The sequence below is a fragment of the Staurois parvus genome, unplaced genomic scaffold, assembly GCF_062004578.1.
Source record: "Staurois parvus isolate SC_StPar_1 unplaced genomic scaffold, SC_StPar_1.0 ptg000574l, whole genome shotgun sequence".
NCBI classification, from domain to species: Eukaryota; Metazoa; Chordata; class Amphibia; order Anura; family Ranidae; genus Staurois; species Staurois parvus.
Window position 1 is genome coordinate 5,723,381 of NW_028318370.1, and position 14,120 is coordinate 5,737,500.

Below are 14,120 nucleotides of genomic sequence, written 5' to 3' on the forward strand. Positions count from 1 at the left end.
CTACTAAAAATCTGAAGGTTCATGTTCCATCTGCAAAGTTGGGCCAAAAGTTTGTGGGACCTTTCCAGATTTCTGCTCAGATTAACCCAGTCGTCTTTCGCTTAAAACTTCCTGACAGTATGAGGATTCACCCTGTGTTTCATGTATCACTTTTCAAACCATTTCATGAAAATCCTTTCTCTGGAAGAATTCTTCCTCCTCCTCCTCCTCCTGTTGAGGTACAGGGTGAAGAAGAATATGTGGTAGAGAATATTCTTGACTCTAGGATGTTTAGAGGAAAATTGCAGTATCTTGTCCAATGGGAAGGATATGGGCAAGAGGAAAATTCTTGGGAGCCTGAGGAAAATGTCCATGCTCCTAGATTGACAAGAGAATTTCACCAGAGGTTTCCCCACAAGCCTGGTCCTAAGACGTCCAGGGGACGTCCTGTGAGGAGGGGAGTACTGTCAGAGCCTGGGATCGAACCTGGTCCTTCTGCAGTGAGAGGCAATGTCTCTTCTCACTGAGCTATCTGGAATGCTGGACAGCTCTCTTGACAATTCTTGGATAATCCTGCCTTATGCCTGGATTACTCTTGAACCTTGAACTCCTTGCTCCTCCCATGAACTTCCTTATAAAAGCCATGTCCATGCACTTCCTCCTTGCCAGATTATTGTGCCTTTCCAGCCAATATCCCGCTACTGTTCCTGCTGCTGTCTACACCTCCGCTACTGACCTTTGGCTTGTTCCTAACCACAATTTCGTCTCATCCTAACGTACTACGATTGATCTGCTACCATTTGTGACCGACCCTTGGCTTGTGACTTCTGCTTTTGTCTGATCCCTAACCTGTTTATCCGCTATTGGTTCCCAGTCTGCTCATTACCTGGTGGGGTGATCCTGAGATCTGCGACCTGGTATTAACACGCAGCCCAATCCATCTCCACCATTAGGAGCTCTGGTGAATACCGGTTAATACTTAGACCCCGCACCTCAGGTGAGCCTGCGTCATTCCCAGGGGGATCCGCTGATGTACCTAAACTGCTGGTTTCAGGTAAGCCTTTTACTGCTATAGCAACTGGTCTCTGAACCTGACCTTATATCGTGACACTAGGTTAGTGATGTAGCTGGGGGCTGAGTTGTGGATGGCTTTGTAAGTTGTTTTAGTATTTTGAATTGAATTCATGGTGGTCACCAGAAGCCAGTGGGATTGGCAGGGGGGTAGCAGATACTGAGCAATTGGTAAGGTGGATGAGTCTAGCAGCAGCATTCATGATGGACTAAAGAGGGAATAGCCTATGTAAAGGTATTCCAATGATGAGGGAGTTGCAGTAGTCAAGGTAAGAGATAACCAGGGAGTAAATTAGAAGTTTTGCAGTTGCATTGGTTAGGAAGGGGTGTATTTTCAAGAGGTTGCGGAGATTAAGCATTAGACAGTGATGTGGACACCCAAAGAAATCAAGAGGAGTGAGGCATTGAGACTCAGAAGTCATGTGGCAGTGGGTTTAGGGAATTAAAACGATATTTAGATGGGGTATTTTGTTCACTCCAGGGGTAGTGGAGGGGAGGATGGGAGGGGGGTGTTTTTTGCATGGAGTCAGGCTTTAACTAAAGCCACCCAACTACCAGAGATTAATGTTTCTATTAACATTGTACTTAATTGGTATTATATTTAGGTGTGTTACTAGAGTGAGATTGAGGGGTAACCATTCTCCCTTTGTTTTAGGGTCCCCCTGGAGGAAGAGGCAGTCCCCTTTGAGAGAAGGTAGATGAGGGGGAGCAGAAAATTAAATTTTTTTTCCACCATTGATTGTTATTTTGACATGTATAGCTTTGCTATTGTAATATTAACCATTCAGCTATATTTTTGATTCTTTTGGATTATTTGTTAGTTGATTCCTCCTGTACTTCTGTGATGCTGTGCACAAAATCTATCATTATATAAAACAATTTCTAACCCTTCACAAATATGCTGCAATAGTTGCAGCGTCCAAGTTTGAAGCTATGGTCGTAATGTAATGTATTAATTTCCACATTGTATTTCTATTATTTCCAGCCTGCTCCTATTAACCTCCCTGGCGGTATGATTCTTTCAGATTTTTGGTGTTGAAAGCGGTACCATTATTTTGCATGGAAATATGTAGTTTTTTTATTGTAGGCTGTAATTTTTAGGAATAACTCACTGAAATCTGTCCGAACAAGAGTCTAGTAAACATCCCGGGTATGATAAAATTTGAAACATGAAATCATAAATTATAATTTAATAAATAATCATAAAAAATAATAATATAATAATAATACATTTAATTCAATAATATAATCAAACCGAAAACACTGAAATTTGAAATAGAGCGCCAAGTTCGCATATTGCTGAGCAAAGTCGCAGAATCGTTTTCAGTGTCTGATGACAAATTTCCCCCACGAATCATTATCACTCAATTCTGCAAGTGGTTCTGATTTACTATCGCTGTTCTCTAGCTGGTCTAAAACCGCTTTTGACCTAAAGGGACGCTTTTTGGACGCCATGGACGTTTCTCAGTTTCCAGGCAGAAAGAACAGACAAAATGCAGGCAGGGCGCAGGACAAAGCACTCGGGACAAAATGTATGTGAAATGGGTTGAAACAGCAATGTTTTACTATGTAAAATTTGTTTGGAAAAAAATGAAATTTTTTTTAAAATTTTCAAATTTCCCACCGCCGGCGGCGCCCGTACGTCCCGACGTCACAGGGACCGGAACACAGAAGCCGGATGCCAGCATTGGCCGGAGGAGATGGCCGAGGACGCTGCAGGGGACGCATCGCGGGAGCGAAGGACAAGGTAAGCTCTGCAGGGACTCCCTATGCAGCGCCGCATGGTAAGCCCGAGTGTAGCTCGGGGTTACCGCTTTTGGTACTGACATTTTACCCCGAGCTACACTCAGGAATACCGCCAGGGAGGTTAATCTTAAATAACTTGAAATTTGTAAACTTACTTTGTAAAGACCTCCACACCTTTAATTCATTAAATTTTGTGACACTGTGTTGCTATTACAATTTTAGTTATTTTTATAGCATAAAAACTGTATATGAAATAACATTTTAAGACCATGTATTGTTTTTATGAGCTAGTCTTCCCCTAATTATATGCTAATGAACCCCTTGGACTAGTTCATGAAGTTGAGAGGAGGAGTTTCAGGAGGCAGAATCAGTACAGGAATCACTGGTTGCAGGCAGCAAGGTTTCATGGGATATGTAGTCCTTATAAATTGAGAAGCAGCAAAGCATGCTGGGAATCCTGGCAGTTGAGATAAGAGATGGCCAGCAGACAGGCAGCATTCACAACATGAAAAGAGATGTTTCAAATAAGCTTATATTTAAAAATATAATTATTGTTTGTAATTTTATTGGAATGCTGATGTTATAAAATGAAATTGTACGCTATGATCTGAGAACTGGTTTAAAAGTTCCTACATTTTCACACTGATTCCTGTTCTTTCACCTATTATGCACCAATCTGTCCCTCAAAGACCTGCTCCTCCTGCAGCAAAATTTGGTGTGTAGGATACCAGAGTCTGCAGTTAGTAAATTCCAATTTATTTTTCAATAACTCTGAGAATTGTTTTGTGGTGTTTGTTATACTTCCTACAATCCTCCTTTCCTGCCCGTTTCATGATCGTCCGATTACGCAAAGTGGAGTTTGCTCTTTAAACAACTGCAGACAAATCATATTGCCATAAAGCTCACTGCCAGATATTACAGAGCGTCCCAAATAGTTGGTGAGTCGAATAACATTTGCTAAATTTTAATTGAAATCAGATATTGAAAACAAATGTATGTTGGTCTGTCTGCCTAGTCTTAAGACAGATGAAGATTTCTATTGAAAGCTGAAGAATCAACACAGGGGACTCACCATACTAACTGTGAGTTAAGTCTCTTGTGCTGATTTTTCTGCTTTTAGCTTTACTACCACACTACAAATGTATTATTTTTATACAGTTATTATTATTATTACATTTGTATTTTATTTTATATATATATATATGTGTGTGTGTGTGTGTGTGTGTATGTATGTATATATTTATTTTATATATATATATATATGTGTGTGTGTGTGTGTATATATATATATATATATATATATAATGATTATGATGACAAACTCATGCAGACTCCACCTCCGCAACATCGCCAAAATCCGCACGTTCCTAACTCCAGAAACCACTAAACAGCTCATCCACTGCCTCATCATATCACGACTCGACTACTGCAACTCTCTCCTCACTGGCCTGCCTCGCCGCTGGCTATCCCCGCTTCAGTCCATCCTGAATACGGCTGCCAGACTCATTCACCTTTCCAACCGCTCCATCTCCGCCACCCCCCTCTGCCAATCCCTCCACTGGCTTCCGATTGCGCAACGGATCAAATTCAAAATCCTAACACTGACTTACAAAGCCATCCACCATACTGCCCCGAACTACATCACCGACCTAATATCCAAGTACTACCCAACACGCACACTCCGCTCCTCACAAGACCTCCTTCTCTCTAGTTCCCTGGTCTCCTCCTCCCATACCCGCCTCCAGGACTTCTCCAGGGTGTCACCCATCCTCTGGAACTCCTTACCCCAACCCATCAGATTATCACCTACTCTCCTCTCCTTTAGGCACACCCTGAAAACCCATCTCTTCAGGGAAGCCTACCCCACCCCCTGCTAACTTGCCGATCTCCTCCACTCTTCCTACCACTCCATCCCCCACAGCTATCTCCTCCTGTACCACTATCCCCTCCCTCCTAGATTGTAAGCTCGAAAGAGCAGGGCCCTCAATCCCCTCATGTTTTGCATTGTATTGGTATTGTTCTGTCACATGTTCTGTCCCCCTCTGTAATGTACAGCGCTGAGCGAACTATTGGCGCTTTATAAATACTGTATAATAATAATGATATATACAGTTGTGCTCAAAAGTTTGCATACCCTGCCAGAAATAGTGACATTTTGGCATTGATATTGAAAATATGACCGATCATGCCAAAAAATGCTCTTTTATTGAAGGATGATGATCATATGATGCCGTTTATTATCAAATAGTTGTTTTGGCTCCTTTTTTAAATCATAATGATAACAGAAATCACCCAAATGGCCCGGATCAAAAGTTTCCCTCCCCTGGAATGTTTGGCCTTGGTACAGACACACAAGGTGACACACACGGGTTAAAATGCCAATTAGAGCTTAATGTCCCACATCTGTGGCTTTTTAAATTGCAATTAGTGTCAGTGTATAAATAGTCAATGAGTTTGTTAGCTCTTACGTGGAAGCACTGACTAGGATAGATACTGAGCCATGGAGATCAGAAAAAAACTGTCAAAAGTCCTGTGTAACAAGGTAATGGAACTTTACAAAGATGGAAAATGACATAAAAAGATGTCCAAAGCCTTGAATATGCCAATCAGTACTGTTATATCACTTATTAAGAAGTGGAAAGTTTGGGGATCTCTTGATACCAAGCCAAGGTCAGGTAGACCAAGAAAGATTGCAGCCACAACTGCCAGAAGAATTCAAAGAATTCAACAGGCAACCTCAAAAGAAGTACAGGCTGCTCTGGAAAAAGATGGTGTGGTTGTTTTTAAGGAGTACAATACGATGTTACTTGACTAAAATTAGCTGTTTGGTCAAGGTGTCAGAAGCTTTCACAATTTCTGCCCTAGGGTATGCAAACTTTTGAGCAAAACTGTACACACACTATATTGCCAAAAGTATTGGGACACCTGCCTTTACACACACATGAACTTTAATGGTCCACCAGTCTCAGTTCATAGGGTTCAATATTGAGTTGGCTCCGCCCTTTGCAGCTATAACAGCTTCAACTCTTCTGGGAAGGCCGTCCACAAGGTTTAGGAGGGTGTCTATGGGAAGGTTGGACCATTCTTCCAGAAGCACATTTGTGAGGTCAGGCACTGATTTCGGGGGAGGAGGCCTGGTTCACAGTCTCCGCTCTAATTCATCCCAAAGGTGTTCTGTTGAGTTGAGGTCAGGACTCTGTGCAGGCCAGTCAAGTTCCTCCATTCCAAACTCTCTCATATATGGACCTTGGTTTGTGAACTGGTGCGCAGTCATGTTGGAACAGGAAGGGGCCATCTTCAAACTGCTCCTAAAAAGTTGAGAGCATGAAATTGTCCAAAATGTCTTGGTATGCTGACACCTTAAGATTTCCCTTCACTGGAACTAAGGGGGCCAATCCCAACCCCTGAAAAACAACCCCACAGCATAATCCCCCCTCCACCAAACTTTACACTTGGCACAATGCAGTCAGGCAAGTACCGTTCTCCTAGGAACCACCAAACCCAGACACATCCATCAGATTGCCAGACAGAGAAGCGTGATTGGTCACTCCAGAGAACACGTCTCCACTGCTCTAGAGTCCAGTGGCGGCGTGCTTTACACCACGGCATCTGACGCTTTGCATTGCACTTGGTGATGTAAGGCTTGGATGCAGCTGCTCGGCTATGGAATCCCATTCCATGAAGCTCTCTACACACTGTTGTTGTGCTCATCTAAAGGCCACACAAAGTTTGGAGGTCTTTAGCTATTGACTCTGCAGACAACTTGTGACTTCTGCGCACTGTGCGCTTCAGCATGCGCTGACCCTGCTCTGTCATTTTATCTGGCCTACCACTTGGTGGCTGAGTTGCTGTTGTTCCCAGTTGCTTCCACTTTGTTATAATCCCACTAACAGTTGAGCGTGGAATATTTAGTAGCCAGGAAATGGATGGACTTATTGCACAGGTGGCAACCTATCCCGGGACCACGCTTGAAGTCACTGAGCTCCTGAGAGTGACCCATTCTTTCACAAATGTTTGTAGAAGCAGTCTGCATGCCTAGGGGCTTGATTTGTTACACCTGTGTCCATGGAGGGGATTGGAACACCTGAACCCAATGATTTGGAGGGGGGCCCAATACCTCTGGCAATATAGTGTGTGTGTGTGTACATTGTAGAAAATAGAGTGCTGAAGTCATTCTGCACCTGCACCAGTGCCACATGGATGACTTATTCTTGGGAGGATGGAGCAAAAAACAAACACAGAAAGGGTACCTGGTGCATTATCTTCAGCACATTATTAAGTAAAGCAAATAAAATTATACTCACAAGCCCAGTAGGGTAAAGGTGAGTAAAACACACAAGGCACGAAATGCAATCATCCGCTAACCAACACCAACTTTTAAATGGATTACTAAGCCAGCTCATGCATTTCGGGGAACTGACCCCCTTCTTCAGAGCTATGACTCTGGTATATTGTTATTTGCTTTACTTAATAAAGTGCTGAAGATAATGCACTAGGCATTTGCGCCCTTTCTGTTTTTGTTTAGTATTGAATTTCCCCAATTCGAGGAGGGCTGCACCACCTAGCCTTCCAGTTTGGGTTGCTTGATTCTGGCATAACTCTGCAGTCTAAGATGGGGGCCTTCGCTATGTTTGAGCACTGAAGTGTCAAGTTTTTTGTTCAACACCAATGGGGAGATGGAAACGTCAACAGTCGCGGTAGCACAGACACAGAATGACTGAAGGCAGTGTCTGTGGCACTGCCTACACATTGTTTATATACAGTATACATCTTCCCCTGGTCTTCTCTCCCTGAATTCACTAGGCAGTAGCAGTGTATATGGCCATGTCCATTTACTTTCCACACATGTAAACCTTCACACAAATGTTTACATCTACATAAACATATATATATAAAACCATATATAAGGTGCAGCGCTATAATAGTAAATGGCATATATAACATATAAAATATATATATATACACTAAAGTGCAAATATCAAATCACACTGCGGTGAGGTTAAGTGAAATGAAAAAAGTCCAAAATAAGTCAAACGTGGGGATCCAATAGATCCTAGTAGGTGCGTGGGATAAGATTCTATGTAGCACATGTTGAATCTGAGGTAAAAATTGCGCACTCACCAGAAGTGCATAAAAAAAAATGCATGTAAGGTTTATCCTGTGATATCAGATAGCGATCATCAGTTGCCAAGATAGGGATAGAATCCTACACCTTCCAATCGCACCTTGGGTATATACTTCAAATTTCATATGCGTGTCTCAGGCGTGTCACCATCCAGGGTCCCCTTTTAAGGTAGATTCTGCAAGTGGGGACTCTCATAGAGGAGAGCCCAATAAGGGACACCACATAGTGTGATACCGTATAAACTGAGTTTATTTAAAGGTGCAACATGAAAAGTGAAGATAAAATGCAAATACATGTAAATGAAACACTGACCAGATAATAGTTAGGATGACCACCTGCGGTGGTCAGACATCCAGATACTGCAGCTCCTCTGGCGCGTTTCGTGCAGTGCACATTATCAAAGGGTCCTGGGCTTACTGTTTGCATGTGTGCGTATTTTATATGTGCATAAAATATAGTCAAAATGGGACCACGGATACAGTTTTTTCTAATTTTGATTTACCCAGCTCAACACTACTGACCAAAACAGAGTTGTGTAAATGGGCCCATAGCAGACAATACAGCTGAGTTTAGATTTGTATACATTACTGATCATAACATCATGCACTGTTCAACCGTGTGCATGAGCCCCAATGTGTAATGTCAGTCAGTGAGATGGAAAGCTGTCAGTTGTCATTCTAGTTTTGTTTCGCACGATTTTCATTTTCTGTCTACTATGTTTCAGGTTTTCCATCACAGCCATGCGGGTGACGGTTATCGCCACAACCTTCATCCTTCTGTTCCTACATGGTAATATCCTTCATGTGACTGTCTTCTGCACGATAAAAACTAAAAAAGTCACTGTACACTGATAAAATAGTGGAGTATTAAGTACAATAATTAAAGTATAAATGTATAATAATATACATTGTTTAATATATAAAGAAAAGTCATAGATATTATATAGCCCTCTTTTAGGGGTCATAAGAAATTGTCTTTCCCAAACAGCATATTATGCTAAATCTGTAGGTAAAGAAGATAACCAGAACCTTCACTAAGTAGAAGAGTGGGTTTGATAATAAAGATGGCAGTGCCTCCACCCAGGACAGGACCGCTGTGAACAGAGGTGATTCCTTACTGGGAAATAAACCAGTAATCTAAGCAAAGTAATTGAGAGCAGAACTGCTGCAGCCAGTCAAAACAGAAGCCAGGGTTTGGATGCCAGAGCGGGTAATCAGACGAGCCAGGGTCAGGAAACCAGAAGTCAGCGTAGTCAGGAGCCAAAAATCAGGAACAGGAATTGGAAGAGAAATCAGCCAGACTGACTTGTACACAGGAACACAGGCAGGAACACACTGGAGATCATAGACCACACAAGTACAAATGGATAGGAAATGAGCTAAACTGCTGAAGTAGCCAAAAAGGGCTGGCTGTAGGCTGGACTACAACCAGGTGCAGGAAGTGCATATATAATTTATTTATAGGCATTTACACTTTCAGACAATAAAGGGCAACTGATCACTAGTGTCACAAGTTAGCCTGCAGCCTCTTGTTTGTTTATTCTTACCTCCTTGCTGCTCCTGATCCCTTTCACATGTGTGTTTGTCTGTGCTCACCTGTGGGCATCGTCTGCTATCCTCTGGGTTTTATTTCCTTCCCTTCCATCACTTCCTGGCCCACCTCCTAGTTTGCTTGTCTGTATAAGACATTCTCAGTCTAGCCCACTTTGCCTGAGCAACGTCTTAGTTGTTGGAGCTCCCTTGTGGTTCTACTGTGAATCCTTTATTGTCTATCTGTGTACCGACCCCAGCTTCGTTCCTGAACTTGGTTGTTTTCCGCCTGTCCTGACCTCGGCTTGCCTACTGTATTCCCTGTGTCTTCTCCCATTGTACCCTGCTCCCGCTAGCGGTCTCCTCTACCTCAGCTGGGTGTACCTGGGAGCCTCGACCTGGTCCCAGCCTGCTGCAAGTCCATCCCTGCTGGGGTTTAGACTCTGCGCCCTGGGGAACCCCAAGTTGTGGATCAAAAGAGCTCACTACCACAGGTGCTGACAACTAGAATTCATAAAATGATAGCCAATCCTGAACCTTAGGCATCCCTCCTAGAGTGGCTCCTATGGGCTTGATCGTAAAGGAAAATCCAGCGAACATCAAGCTTGCATTGGGTGAAGTTCTATGGGGGTGACAATGAAGGGGGAAGAAAACTTATGGTTAAAAAAAAATCAGACGTTTGAGTGTTCACCATCAGGGAGAACAGGGATAGGGTGATGAGAAGGTAATTTCCTTCTGGCCCAGTACAGAAAAAAACGATTGGGCTGGTGGCTCTGAGTAGAGATACTCCCCTGTTTTGATCAGTTTGAGACCTGCAGTTGGGCATTATATAGATACCTGTCCCCTGTTCAGATTTGTGATCCCAGCACCTGGCAGAGATGTTATGTGACTGCTGCGAAAAATCACAAAGGAGGCCAATACAGAGACTTTCCTCTGCAAGGTTCTGTCATTGACTGATGATCCCATTCTAAGGAGCATAGCCAAAAGAGGTCACACGGTGTGCATTTCATTGCTGTAAAAGAGCTGCAGGAGCAGCATACAGCCTTCTCATTGTAATAAGGAATGAGTGTACGGCTCGGTTGGTTAAACATTTACTAGTTCAGAGGGATCATGATTTCCAGAAAGTCAGTACGGAATTAATATTCTGACTGTTTTATTAGTGACTTATCCCTTGCTGAGACCTCTATGCCTATCCTGTATACGCCTGTGCAGTGCTTCAAGGGCTAAGGCTCTGTGACTTCTCCATGTGTTCTGGAACTTGGTGGATGATTCTAGAATCTCTGTGGGGACTCCATAAATATTCAGGCTTCAGTCTCTGCTCCTTTCCAAGTTCCATAAAACATGGAGATGTCACAGAGTCTCAGCCCTTGAAGCACTGCACAGTCAGAACACAAATTAACCCTTGCTCCTCTGCCTATAGAAAAACCAAACTAGATTTACCTATACTTGTGTAAAGCTACTGGATTTTGGGCCATTTCCCCCCACACAGCACCCACACCCAGGCAACAGGAATTGTCATGCTTTCTTTACAGGCTCAATAATCAGTCCAGGGAATTTTTGTTTTGTGTTGTTTATTTAAGGGATAAACTTGGATTGCATTGATAGGGATGCATGGACTTCCCAGAACTGAAGAACTGGCTAATGTCTCTGGCTACTAAGAATTGACTTAAATGGTACTGGAATGATGATACAGCCTAAAGAATATCTAAAAGGTTCCAAACTTGAAGTTGCAGGTGCTGGCAGGAATACCAAAGCACCTGGCCACTACTGTCCCAAACTAGAGATATAGGGGTGCTTCTGGCTACTATGGCCTGGCTCTAAGCTGTCCCCTGGTCCCAGACATGTAATGTATAGCACCTTACTATCTTCTCTCTACAGGCTTGGGGTGATTTGAAATGTAAGTTATTCACTCAGCCCCTTTAAGTGGTTCCTGGAAACCAAAAAGCTGCTGTATGTGCACACTGCTATACAGGCTGGGTCCTGATTTCAGGATGTCTTCAGCTAAGCCTAACTGGGGCTGATAAAGAGTGTGTCAAGGTCCTACCTTTTCCCAGAGGTTATGTTACTCCATGTGCTGGCATCCATCTTGGATTTCTGCTGAGCATGGTGGGAATCTTTTATGCCTTCAGGTCTCTGAGGTCCATCCCCCAGAAGGGTGTGGCTGAGTACATATAAGCCTGTGATCCGCACATGCTCTTTGCACTTGTGTCTTGGTCTTGCTACAGCTCTGTGTATACTCTCGTGACGCTTCTGGTATCTGACTAGACCATTCTCTGTGGTTTCCTTTGATCTGACCTTCCGTTGCTGAACCCGGCCCGTGACCTGTGATTCTCTGTCTACTGTTTTGTCCCGTTGTTGTTGACCCAGGCTGCCCTTCACCAGGGCCCCTGATGGTGGGGATGGACTTGACGCAGCCAGGATCCAGGTCATGGCCCCCGAGACACCCGGCTGCAAGAATGGCCACCGCCAATGGCGTGTAACTGGTAAGAATGATAATAGCATAGTCAGGCAGGCCGGGTCGACAACAATGGGTCAAAACAGTACAGAACAGTAGACAGAGGATCACAGGTCACGGGCCAGGTTCAGCAACGGAAGGTCAGATCGAAGGAAAACACAGAGAATGGTCTTAGTACAAGCTGAGTCAGATACCAGAAGAGTCACGAGAGTATACACAGAGCTGTAGCAAGACAAAGACACAAGTGCAAAGAGCATGTGCGGCTCACAGGCTTATATGTACTCAGCCACACCCCTCTGGGGGATGGACCTCAGAGACCTGAAGGCATAAAAGATTCCCACCATGCTCAGCAGAAATCCAAGATGGATGCCAGCACATGGAGTAACATAACCTCTGGGAAAAGGTAGGACCTTGACAGGATGTGAGGCTTCCAGCGTCTCTTACCTCCTATTCTGAGGTCCCCCACCAGCACCCTCCGCTCTTCCTCTTCTACGAGTGCCCCCCATAGAAAGGTTGCTGTTGAGGCACTCATGCAGGTGTGCTCCCAAGCTGGGCTGTGTGCATCAATAGACACACACAACATGGCTCGGCCCCTGTTTACAGAATTTGGTTGACAGCAGCAGGAGCCTATGACTCCCGCTGCTGCCTCTGAGAAGAGAAAGAGGGGAGAGCGATGCTGCAGATGGGCACAGCACTGGATCAAATGAGTACATTAGGAATGTGAAGGGTCAATAGAAATACTGGGACATTATTTTCCTTGATGCAGGGAATGACGTCCTCCCAGAACGCGCACCCCCCCCCCCCTCAATGCACCCCCACCTTTTGACACCGCTGATCACATGACACAGTAAAGGGCAGAGCTAGTAATACCAGTCATGAAATTGGGAAATGGGAGAAGGAGAGTAGGTGGTTAGCATCATAGAGACAAGTTCCTAGCTGCCACCCAAGGACCCCAGATCCTAATGCTTTTTTTAGGGCAATTGCAACCCATATACACTGTCGCCAAAAGTATCGGTCGGCCTGCCTTTATATGCACATGAACTTTAGTGGCATCCCAGTCTTAGTCCGTAGGGTTCAATATTGAGTTGGCCCCGCCCTTTACAGCTATAAGAGCTTCAACTTTTCTGGGAAGGCTGTCCACAAGGTTTAGGAGGGTGTCTATGGGAAGGTTTGACCATTCCTCCAGAAGCGCATTTGTTTTTATTGTTTTGTTTTGGGTTTTTTTTAAGTTTTTTTTTTTTTTCATTATAGAGATTGACATAACTTGTATGCTAGCAACTTTTAAAGAGATCAAAATTCACTTATCCAGCTCTGTGCATGAAACAATATTACAATAAAATAAAGATATAAAAAAAAAAATCATTACACCATTCCAGTTTTGTACATTTACAAGAGCTATGCAGAAAGCAGACCTGGATGTAGGCAACTGTACCAAACTACCAAATCACTGAAAGCTGATCTCTGGGTTAATGCAAAAATCTACCCTTGTAATGGGGCTTCCCAAACACTCCAAGGTTAAAGGCGGTATTCCTGAGTGTAGCTCGGGATTAACTTTCAGTACCAGAAGTGGCAACACCGAGCTACACTCCGGATTACCCTGCAGTGTTGCTCCGGGATCCCTTGATCACTTACCTTGTCCTTCGCTCCCGCGATGTCCCCCTTGCAGCATCCCCGGCCATCTCCTCCGGCCGATGTCGGCATCTGTCTTCTGGGTTCCATTCCCTGCGAGCGTTGGGATGTACAGAGGATGGAACCAGCGGGAAATTCAAAAATTTAAAAAGTGACATTCACTCAATACACTAAAATCTGATGGTTTGATACAGTAATGTAATACTATTTCACATAGATTTTGTCCCGAGTGCTTTGTCCGGCGCCCTGCCTGCATTTTTACTGTTCTTTCTGCCTGGAAACTGAGAAACGTCCATGGCGTCCAAAAAGCGTCCCTTTAGGTCAAAAGCGGTTTTAGACCGGCTAGAGAACAGCGATAGTAAATCAGAACCACTTGCAGAATTGAGTGATAATGATTCGTGGGGGAAATTTGTCATCAGACACTGAAAACGATTTTGCGACTGAACTCAGCGATGTGCGAACTTGGCACTCTATTTTTAAATTGCAGTGTTTTTGGTTTGATATTATTGAATTAAATGTAATATTATTATATTATTATTTTTTATGATTATTTATGATATTGTAATTTATGATTTCGTGTTTCAAA

General features: G+C 43.7%; 1 protein-coding gene across 2 annotated transcripts in view; it reads left to right on the plus strand.

The window, feature by feature from the left end:
• Nucleotides 1-3,620: 3,620 nt before the first annotated feature.
• LOC149450485 (apovitellenin-1-like) overlaps nt 3,621-14,120 on the plus strand; it is a 71,465-nt gene continuing 60,965 nt past the window's right edge. The window contains exons 1-2 of one of the 2 annotated variants that reach the window (XM_089691932.1): nt 3,621-3,734; nt 8,646-8,710. In XM_089691932.1, coding sequence (XP_089548058.1) covers nt 8,662-8,710 — 49 coding nt within the window. In that variant the 5' untranslated portion in view covers nt 3,621-3,734; nt 8,646-8,661. Of the gene's footprint in view, nt 3,735-3,805; nt 3,879-8,645; nt 8,711-14,120 lie in introns of those variants that run through there. The other variant, XM_089691933.1, reaches the window with a different exon arrangement.